This window comes from Globicephala melas, chromosome 13 (assembly GCF_963455315.2).
Source record: "Globicephala melas chromosome 13, mGloMel1.2, whole genome shotgun sequence".
NCBI lineage: Eukaryota > Metazoa > Chordata > Mammalia > Artiodactyla > Delphinidae > Globicephala > Globicephala melas.
Window position 1 is genome coordinate 49,038,991 of NC_083326.1, and position 11,385 is coordinate 49,050,375.

Sequence of the window (11,385 nt, forward strand, 5' to 3'; positions counted from 1 at the left end):
CAAAATAGACCATAGGCTAAAATCTAATATACAATTATAAGCTTTTGGAAGAAAACAGGAGAAAACCTTTATGACCTTGGATTAGGCAATGACATCTTATGGATATAATACCAAGGCACAGTCTAGAAAAGACAAAATTGATTAGGTTTTATCAAAATGAAAGACTCTTGCTCAGTGACAAACACTCTTCAGAGAATGGAGAGGAGCCATAGATAGATAAACATTATTTGCAAATCATTTATCAACAAAGGACTTGTATCTAGAATGTGTAAAGAATTCTCAAAACAATAAGAAAACAAACAACCCAATAAGAAATTGGGCAAAAGATGTGAACAGACACTTCACCAAAGAGATATATGGATGACAAAGGAGCACACAAAAACATGCTCAACAGCATTAGTCATTAAAGAAATACATAATCATAGTGAGATACCACTACACACCTGTTAGAATGTCCAAAATCAAAATAATTTTTAGAACTGACAGTACCAAGTGTTGGCAAGGATGTAGAGCAACCAGAAATCTCATATATTGCTGGGGGGAATCTAAAATGGCAGAGCCACTCTGGAGAACAGAGTTAACCCTATGTTAACCAGATAACATAGGGTTACAGAGTTAATCCTGTGTTAACCAGATGACTCAGCAGTCCACTCCTAGGTGTTTACTCTGGAGAAATAAAGACTTAACATTTTCACAAAGACCTGTGCCCAAATGTTTATAGTACTATTAATTGTAATCACCAAGCAACCCAGCATGCTTCAGTAGGTAAATGGTTAAACTGTGATACATCCATACAGTAGAATACTACTCAGAAAAAAGAGAGAGCAAATTATTGATAAGTAGAATTTAAAATGGATTATACAAATGAAGAAACTAATTTTGAAAGGTTACATGGTGTATTATCCCACCTATATGACATTCTGGAGAAGGCAAAACTATTGCAATGGAGAGCAAATGAGTTGTTTAGGGTCTATGGTTGGGGGAGGGTTTGACCATAGAGGGGCAGCATGAGCGAATTTGTGTATGGTGTGATGGAATTGTTCTATATTGTGATTATAGTTGTAGTTACAAAGATCTACACATGCACTAAAACTCACAGAACTAGATACACCAAGAAAAGTGAATTTTACTGTTTGTAAATTAAAAATAAATTTAGACATAAATGTACGAAGATGTAAAACGAATGTTTTCAAAAGCAAAGGATGTGTAAAATTGGAGCTTATTCACATACACAAGTTTTTCCCTTTGGTGAACTAGAAAGTACTAAATAGACTGTTTTCTACTTCTAATTTAATTTTGTTTATTATGTTTTCACCAGACTTTTGAATGCTTAAGATGATTATGTACATAGTTTAATTTGGAGTTTGGTAGAAAGATAGAATTCTTTTCTTAAGCTTTTGTATCCTTTTAAGAAACAATAAGAGGAGTCAGATGATACCTATTTTACTGTGATTAACACCAGCAGAGGTTTTACGGTCTTAGAGTTTAGTCATCTCTAGCAGTCTGATGTGTTGTCCTGAGTAATAGCATTTGAGGCAAATGCACTTTTTAAACAGAGTAACACTTCTCACTTATTTTTCTGGGCTTTGGTTTTCTTTTTGCTCTCCAGACACAATGAAGCATATACGTGGACAAATCCTACCTGCTGTGTACATAACATCATTGTGGGGAAACTCTGGATTGAGCAGTACGGCAACGTGGAGATCACAAACCACAAGTGAGATGCTTCGTCCTCCTCCCCTGTCCCTTCAGTTGTCATCAGAGGGTGCCAGTAGTCTTTTTACAAACGTTCTAGTACAGCTTGATGATGATTTAAGAACCAGGCAGTATAGCTCTGGAGTAAATAAAGCCCATCTATTTAATGAACAGATCTTATGTTAAAGTTTCTGATTAGGGGAGACTGGTGAACTCAGAGCTTCTGCAGCCTTGGGGAATGTTCATTCCCGCCTCCTTCAGCTCATTTTGCTGATCCTGATTAGTTTGCATTGTTCACGTGGGGATGGGTGGCAGGAGAAACACAAAAGTTGAAAAGAGTTGGGTTCAAATCCTACTCTGTGACCTTAGGCCAGTGTCCGAGTTAGCTCGGGCTGTTGTAACAGAGCACCATGGGCCGAGTGGCTTCAACAGCAGACGTTTATTTCTCATGGTTCTGGAGGCTGGGAAGTCCCGGGTCAGGGTGCTGGCAGATTTAATGCTAGGTGAAGGCCCTCTTTCTGGTTTGAAGTTGGCCATTTTCTCAAATCGTTGTATGGCAGAGGGAAGGATCGTCTCCCCGTATCTCTTCTTAGAAGAACATTGATCCCATTCATGAGGGTTCCACCCTTATGACCTAATTACCCCTAAATACCCTCGCGTGGGCGACTAGGGCTTCACTACATGAATTTGGTGGGCAAACATTCATTCCATAACAACAAGTCTCTTATTTTTTATGAACCTGGCTTTACATTTTCTCCGTGGTGGGTCCAGTACTGATTATGGGTTAATTATGATGCTCTCTGTGTGGAGCCTGGCATGCATTAGGAAGTCAGTAAGCAGCAGCTGCTATGAGAAAGGTTTTCACAGTCACTGTTCTCTCCAGCGGCTTCTGTGTTGAACGGTAACCTGAGCTCACTATCTCCTTTACAGGACTGCGGACAAATGTGTGTTGAATTTTAAGCCATGCGGCCTTTTTGGTAAGGAGTTACACAAAGTTGAAGGCTACATTCAAGATAAAAGGTAAAGTTTCCATTTTAAATGCTGACTGGTATAGGTGTCGTTCACTAAATAAAGTGTTATTAAAATCTGCCATTATCTAGGAAACAAGCATTTCAGTAAATTGAAAAACTCTTTCTTCTGCAAGGAAATATTTATTTCTTTAAAGAATCTAATTTGTAAGCATCTTTATAGTAATATTCAGTTACAGCAAAACGCTGGTTTAACTGCTGGCTAAACATCGGTTTCTCTTGACAGCAAAAAGAAGCTCTGTGCCCTCTATGGGAAGTGGACAGAATGTTTGTACAGTGTTGACCCTGCCACATTTGATGCTTACAAAAAAAATGATAAGAAAAACACCGAAGAGAAGAAGAACAGCAAACAGGTGAACGTCCCGGAAGGTGGCATCGAAGGAATCACGGGACTCTTTAAGTTTGTACTAATCCTTTTGGAGGTGGCCTGTTAGCGGGTCACAGTGTGACCTCTTATGCTTGGTGCTAATGCATGTAATGTTTCTCCTTGAACCTTCTTAATGAACCAGTTATCCGCCTTGGTAGCGAATGTTTGACATAATCTCCCGTGGAGTACGGGTGTGCGCCATGCAGTTATACACGCGGCATAGAACTCAACGTTGCTTTGGAAAGTTGGAGTTCATCTTAGTGAGACCAGTGTCCTTGTCCTCCTTTCTGTTTATGTGCATTAGCAGTTGAGATCATTTGAATATTTGAAATTTCACCCAGAATGATCACATACGTTTTCATGCTTGCAGCAGTTGTGTTGCCCTTTTGTATCCGAGATCCCTGAAGCTGAGAGCATCGCAGTTAAGGGATTCATTCCTGGACGGCTGTCCTCGTCTTACTAAGCGTTCTCCTAACGGGACAGTTTAACGTTAGACTCTCCCCGTGTGAGGCCACAGGTTTTCGTCACAGGGCCCCGGGAGGCTGGACCGCTCAGCAGACTGAGCTAAAGAGAGCTTGCACCTATTTGGACAGGAAGCGTCGGAGGACTGATGCCTTTCCAGTGACGGACATCACGATTCAGAGCACGAGCTCTGCTTAGAATCCCGCTTCTCCCACTTCTGAGTGGTTCAGTCTCGGGCAGATTCCCACCCTCTCTCCGCCTCAGCACCTTCATTTATAAAATGGGTACAGCAAGAGCACCCACATGTCAGATGAGTTGACGGAGGTCAGGGGTTCCTGGTGAGGACAGCTCAGGCCCCCCGTCTGCTCTGAGCATCACACCGGCCACCGAAGCACCGTCTCAGAGCTTCCGGCTCCCCTCGCCCCCCCGTGTCGAGCTCTCTGGGGCCCTTCAGGTGACTCTTACACATGTAAGAGTTTAGGAAGCCCCTAACCTTCCTCAAAAACAGAAGGTGTATGTCTGAGTGGCTTTCTTTGTAAGCCGGTTACCGGGGTCCCGGGGACAGAGCAGCTGGTGCAGTTGACGGCAGTGGCATTTCCCTGGCTGGGCCCTTCTCCCCTCCCTCTGCCTCCATCTCTGGGCACAGTCCACTTTCCTCCTCCACCTGGGTCTCCACTGCTTCTCCTTCCTTCCGGGGGTTGCACTGACGCTTCTCTGCAGTGACCCCAAGACTGACGGGGCTGGAGAAGGGAGTGCTCCAGGACCAGGCCCCAACCCGAACTCCTGGGCAGTGGCCCAGCCAACACAAGGCAGCTTGGCGAAGACATGGCCTCTTCCTCCTTTTACAGAGGTGGGAGGTGGCAGAGGAGGGCCTTGGCGAAATTCCAGAAAATCCCCCTCATGTCCCAAAAATCCCTGGTCAATCTTTGTAGAAAAACGGCCTTGCCCCTTGGAGAGAGAAGTCAGCCTCATGCTCACCCTGTGTCTACTCTTGCCTCCCGTGGGCATCGGCCACCGTGGATTTCTGATGTTCCCGAGCGTATTTAAATGCCTTGGGGGAGCTTGTCACCAGTGTTGTCCCTTCCCTGCTGCTGTTTTTAAAGTTGCATATCTCAGCCAGTAGTTCTAGATTTGGTAACTGTGACATTGGGAATATGACTTAGCCTTCCAAAGGCTTAAATTCTTTATATATAAAATTTTATGGGTGGGCTTCCCTGGTGGCACAGTGGTTAAGAATCCGCCTGCCAATGCAGGGGACACGAACCCTGGTCTGGGAAGATCCCACATGCCGCAGAACAACTAAGCCCGTGCACCACAACTACTGAGCCTGTGCTCTAGAGCCCGCGAGCCACAACTACTGAGCCCACGAGCCACAACAACTGAAGCCTGCGCATCTAGAGCCCGTGCTCTGCAACAAGAGAAGCCACCACAATGAGAAGCCCGCGCACCGCAACAAAGAGTAGCAGCCCCTGCTCGCCGCAACTAGAGAAAGCCCGCGTGCAGCAATGAAGACCCAACACAGCCAGAAATAAATAAATTAAAAATATTTTTTAAAAAAATTATTAAAAAAAACTTTATGAGTTTATTACATAAGGACTAAATATACAGAGAGCTGCTAGCAGCTCTGCCAGGTTGGGTGTGGGGGGGGCGTGCAACCAGAGGAAATGTTAGTTTCTTTTTTAGCCTTACATCTTTTTGATTGATTGATTGATTGATTGACTATAAATTTATTTATTTATTTTTGGCTGTGTTGGGTCTTCGTTGCTGTGTGTGGGCTCCTCATTGTGGTGGCTTCTCTTGTTGTGTAGTATCAGCTTCAGTAGTTGTGGCACTCGGGCTCAGTAGTTGTCGCTCGCAGGCTTTAGAACGCAGGCTCAGTAGTTGTGGTGCACGGGCTTAGTTGCTCCATGGCATGTGGGATCTTCCCGGACCAGGGCTCAAACCCGTGTCCCCTGCATTGGCAGGCGGATTCTTAACCACTGAGCCACCAGGGAAGCCCCTAGCCTTACATTGTTTTAAATCCTCTTTTTATAGAATGCTTTCAGGATCCCTACTGGTTTGTGTTGTTGATAAATTTAGTTAAATGCTCCAAGAATTTAATCTTTTCTTGCTCTCATAATGTTCTAGTCAATACTTAAGTGAGTTATTTTGGCTTTAAAAAAAAACTTTAAAAATATTACAACATGATAGTAAAGGCATGATGATGGTGATGATAGTGGCTTGAATGCACAGAACCCTAAATGAGACCACACATAAGGCTCACGAGGCTCGCAGCGCTTACTCACTAGGCCTGCATTTGTTGGCTCCCTGGCCTGTGTTGAAAGGTGAGGATGTGAGAACGAGAAAGTCATGGTGCCCCGGCCCTCGTACAGTTACATCCTAATGCTGTGCAGTCAGCGGTGTTTATTTTACAGTTTGTAAGTATATTCTTTTGAAAACATTTGTTTTGTTCATCTGTTGGTTCTTCTAGATGAGCGCTTCTGAGGAGTCAGACGAAATGCCAATGCCAGATTCCGAGAGCGTGTTTGTCATTCCTGGGAGCGTTCTCCTGTGGCGAATAGCCCCGCGGCCTCCCAATTCAACCCAGGTGAGGCTGGGCGTGCTGAGTGCGGCCTCCTGTTTACTGGGCTCTGACGGTGCTTTTCCCCCGGCCCAGGCGGGACCAGGAGGAGGCGGGTGGTCATCAAAAGCTCCTAAGTCGTCCCTCTGTGGCTTCTAACCCGGGACGGGGCATTCGTGCCGCCCAGGCCTCCTGGTGTCTGGCTGGCCAGGACGCCTTGGCGTGAGGCTTTGGGGGGCTTCCTTAACAATTACTGAGGGGCAAGACTGACTGTCGTTAAATGCAAGGTGGTGCAGCCAGATCTAGCAAGTAAGGATTTAAGTGAAGAACAGAGAATGTTGGGTTTGCTTGTATCTCTCCTTCGAGGTGATGGTGGTGGAAGATATTCATGCTGGGAGGCCTGCTGGGGGGCTTTCTTTGAGACAGATGCCCACAGGTGGCGCAGACTTGGGTGAAAACACTGAGATGTGTGGTCTGAGAAAGGCCGTTGTCACCACAGAACAGGGGGTCATGATCAACTGTTTCTGCCTTCAGGGTTTCATTCTGCGTTATGCCCCGGTATATGTTAATTTGAACATTTTCTTCTTTTCAGATGTATAATTTTACTAGCTTTGCAATGGTTTTGAATGAAGTAGACAAGGAAATGGAGGGTGTGATTCCTAAGACAGACTGCAGGCTACGTCCTGACATCAGAGCCATGGAAAATGGGGAAATAGGTAACCAGCACCTGATGGCGGCACCAGTGAAGATTGATTTCTTTGAGGAGGGTGGTTTGTTTTACTCCTGGTTACTGTCAGCACTTTACTATGTTAGCACAACCATCTTTAGTCTCTCTTAGAGACTTTTTTTTAAAGTATTTATTTATTTATTTGGTTGCTCCGGGTCTTAGTTGCAGCACGTGGGCTCCTTAGTTGCGGCAGGTGGGATGTAGTTCCCCGACCAGGGGTGGAACCCGGGCCCCTTGCGTTGAGAGGGTGAAGGCTTAACCACTGCGCCACCAGGGAAGTCTCTAGAGATTTTTTTTTTTTTAATTAAAATTCAATTTAAATTCAGAAACTTTGGTTTAAAATTTGGGAATCTGAGGTGGACCTCAGCAGCTCATATTTCATTGTCTCAGTGATACTCCCTAATTTAATGTAATACATACGGCCAGAGGCATATCTAACATATCAGAGGAGAATTTGGGACAATAATATCCCATTTATCAACTTTTAACTACACTCTGACTAGTTATTTCACTACATATTTCAGAATTGAAATAGCACCTTGTGAGCCTCAAAGAAGTGCTTGGCCTTGGTTAATTCTGACATTTTATTTTGTGCTGTTAAATTTCTTCTTATTCAGTGGTTCTCAAAATGGGGGCAGTTTTTCCTCCAGGGGACGTGTGGCCGAGTCTAGAGACTTTGGCTGAAACATCTGGGGAACTGCTGCTGGCATCTAGTGGTTGGGGGCCTGGGTGCTGCTAACGTCCTGCCGTGCCCAGGACAGCCCCCTACGAAGAATCATGGGGTGCAGCGTGTCAGCAGGGCTGAGGCTGAGAAACCTGCTCTAACTAAACGCTGACCCTCCCTGTGAATTATCCGTGAGACAGTGCGACAGCGCTTTGGAAAACGGTTTGAATTTCTTATGAACGGAATCTAGAGGAGCTCTGTGAGGTCTCACTAAGAATTTAGAAAATTTTCACGTGTATTCAGCTTTTCCACCCAAGTTTTCACTGAAGCATTTTAACATGATTTTTTTTTTGGCCTTAAGAGTAAGCCGGCGCCTTGGGTAAATGAAGAGGTGGTTAAGGGCAAAAGCTGTAGGAGAGGACTGGGTGTTGAGTGCGATCCTGGGGATATGTTAAGATTTTGACAGGATAAATTTCGTGGTGTTCATGTTCTGATAAGATGGAGATGTGCTGATACCTGACTCCGTAAAGTGATGGTGCTGAGTGCTGTGTCGGGCAGTCTCTACGTGTAGAGTAACTGTTTTCACTGCTGTGCTGATTCTAGATCAAGCTAGTGAAGAAAAAAAGCGACTTGAGGAGAAACAAAGAGCGGCCCGCAAGAACAGGTCCAAGTTGGAGGAGGACTGGAAGACGAGGTGTGATGAGGAGCTTGGGGTGGGGGGGGCGGGGTTGGGGGGGCTGGCAGACGGGGGACTGCAGAGCCTGGCTCACTGTGCCCTGTGAGTTGTCAAGCATTTTCTACTGGCTAAGTTCAAGCTGAAAGGGCCGCATGTGTGCAATGAAAAAGGACTGTTTGGAAGGTAAGGTTAAAATGTTCCTACACAATTACCACAGGTAAGTGTCAGTTACGCAAACTATCTTTCCTTCTTATCCAGCAGAACACTGTCCCTTCTATTTTTAAGAGGGAAGGCAGAGTTACAGATTTTGGCATGAAATAGGTTCAGAGCCATTTGCTTATATATGAGTAAATTATAGGGCCATTAGCTTATTACATATATCATGTATCACGGATATTTAGACAATGCCTTTACTCTTCCAAACACAAGGGACTTGACATGTCCTGGAAATACGATTTGTTAAAGTGACATCTTGGATTCCATTCAGCAACAGAAACTGGGCAATAAAATTTGCGAGTTTTGAAAGTTTGTTCTTTTTAAGAATCAGGAGTTACTTAGTCACTTGTATTGAGTAATAGAATCTCTTGTAAATAGGAATAGAATAAAAACATTTTCTACATTTATATTATGTAATAGAAACTGTTGTCCCATTATTCAAAGTTATTAAATAAATTTCAGAGCCAATATGGGCATAATTTCACAAGCAGTTTAGTAGATATTTTTTGGTAGCCCTTTTGCGTCTTACACAGTTATTAGAACTAGAAATGACCTTAGATAGCATCTAGTCCAGTGGTTTTTGGACTTTTTTGTTAGCATCAAAATCTTTTTTGCCAACGAACACGTAAAGAATCTACAAATACAGAACACATGGCCACCAGGCTGCTTTGGTGGGAGCTGAGCGGTAGGGCTCGCCTTCTCCCACCCACACACACGCAGGATCTGGGAAACCACTGGAAAGCCATTAGTCTGGAAGTCCCCTCGGTGTATGTGAAGAAACCAAATGCTGGTGTATTTCATTTAAGAGACTCGCTCAAGGACAAGTATGCCGCAGACCATGATTAGAAAGAACCACAAAAGCCAAAAGCACATTGCTTTCCTGCAATCCCTTCTGAAAAGATTTGATAGAGTTTAATCATTGTTTCTAGCCTCTTCTGCGGAAAACCCACTTTGTACTGTATTTCTAATTTGTTTTGTTTTGTTGGCCACAGTGCACAGCTTGCGGGATTTTAGTTTCCCAACCAGGGAATTGAATCCCGGGCCCACGGCAGTGAGAGCCCCAAGTCCTAACCACTGGACCACCAGGGGATTCCCTATTTCTGATTATTAACTCCTTTATTTTTCTGGCCACATTTTCAAGTGTGCAAAGTAAGAGAAAAGTATTACTGTCAGGTAAAGTCCTACGTGCAGAAAGTAAGGAGCTTTAGACAGCTCTGTGTTAGCCTGAAAATAAAAACCAGAAGCTACGTTTGTGAGCTCCACTTTGGAGCCTTGCACGTGCTCGCTTCCACTGCTGTCTCTTAGCACCAGTAGTTCTTATACGAATCTACAGACCTTAAAAATGACCCTACTGACCCTTTGTCCAAATGAATATGTGCTTGGAGTCTTTTTCCAGTAGTGTGAGAGGTGGCGTTCACTGACTGGGTCTACTCCTGGCTGATCACGTGCTTTTTGAACAGCGTGGTTCCGTTTGTGTCGGGGCGGGGATGGGGCAGTTTGTAAAGGAGCATGTTCTGCCAGGTAGAGCTGAAACCAGCCCTCAGAAATCAAACCCAGAACCTTATTGTGTAACCTGTCCCCAGTTCTTCCACACTAAAAGCTGGCTTTCCTGTTGACACCAGTTTCACTCATTTGAAAAGAGTTCCAGCTTTGGGATTTTTCAGGCTTTAAACTGTGGTTCCTGCATATGGAAATGGCTGCTTGTGATCCTGCCCTGTTTTCCTAGAGGAGCCCAGAGACCTTAATAAGTGGGGTTATGTGGGGAGAAAGTGGGGGGACTGGCGATAGACACAGGATTTGAAGAGAAGGTGGGTGGTGAGGCCAAAAAAATTTGATGACGTCATCTCTTCCCCCAATGCAAGCATCGTGCAGAATTAATATTTTATCTAATGTTATTTTACTAATACAGATCCATGGACTCTGTAGACTCAGAAACATTGACTAAAGGGTAACAAAGAACAAAGACATCTCCTCACCCCCCTCCCTCCTTTTCTTTTGCCTCTGCTTGCCTAAAATCTTTAATAAGACTTTGAAAAGACAGCATGGACTTTTTTGTATGTGGAGGGGGGTACACTGATGGCAGCAGAGTTTTCCAGACGTGAGTGCTGGAAATTAAGAGACTAGATGTTGAGAGAAACTCTAATCCCTAGTATCAGACCTTCAGATCCGAGGTGCTCATCTTTCGTGCCATGTTGCAACTCTCTCCAAGAAGTGCTCCCCGAAGGGAGGCCTTGCAGACATGGCCTTTAGAGCACTTGGCTTGTGTGTGAACAAAAATACATTCTTTGCTATTGAATCTACTGTTCTGCACAGTCTCTTGGCACTTGACTTTCCAGTTGTCCACTTTGTATGGAAGAAATCCTGTGGCACAGGCCTGAGGCTTGGTTAATTTTTAGAATTTTTTTTGGTTACCTTGATTTTGATTTGCCTGATTTTCTGAAGTGCTTGATTTTACTAAGGCTGACTACAAAAGTGCTTTTACTACGTGGACTTTTGAGACCAAAAGGAGTAAAATTATATACTTCATATTAGACAAAAATTCTGTGACTTTGATCAAACAGTGGTTCCTTAAAGTATTTCCAGCTTGGTTACCAAAGTCTGAAACACACATATCTTGATCATTTAAAGTAGACTTCTAATTTTTCTAATTAGGGAAAAGTCCCCAAAGCAAAATAATATATGTAATATTCTAGAAAATCTGGCCTAGTGGGCATTTACTATATCAGTCTTCAAGGAATTAGCCTCATCTGAAGCATTTTTTGTGTCTTAGGGTTTTTAGTGCTGCTGCAGTGATTAATAGGACCACTTGGGACTTACCAAACAAATCTAAGCTCACTCTAATTGTTAAATATTTTTAGAGGCAATTTATTTGGAAAGAATGACAAAGACATACGAAACTGTTTTCATAAATATTACTGAAAACTAAATCATATTAGAAAATGTTATACAAATTGAAATTTGAACCTTTTGAACAAGTAATTTTTCATTTC

At 43.7% G+C, this 11,385-nt stretch overlaps 1 protein-coding gene across 19 annotated transcripts in view; it reads left to right on the plus strand.

Annotated features, from left to right (window-relative positions):
• The window catches only part of OSBPL1A (oxysterol binding protein like 1A), a 237,763-nt gene that overhangs the window by 223,192 nt on the left and 3,186 nt on the right, over positions 1–11,385 (plus strand). For all 19 annotated transcript variants that reach the window (XM_060310976.1, XM_060310977.1, XM_060310974.1 and 16 more), the window contains 6 exons: positions 1,610–1,717; positions 2,626–2,715; positions 2,950–3,076; positions 6,023–6,139; positions 6,705–6,828; positions 8,107–8,197. In XM_060310976.1, coding sequence (XP_060166959.1) covers positions 1,610–1,717; positions 2,626–2,715; positions 2,950–3,076; positions 6,023–6,139; positions 6,705–6,828; positions 8,107–8,197 — 657 coding nt within the window. The remainder of the gene's footprint in view (positions 1–1,609; positions 1,718–2,625; positions 2,716–2,949; positions 3,077–6,022; positions 6,140–6,704; positions 6,829–8,106; positions 8,198–11,385) is intronic.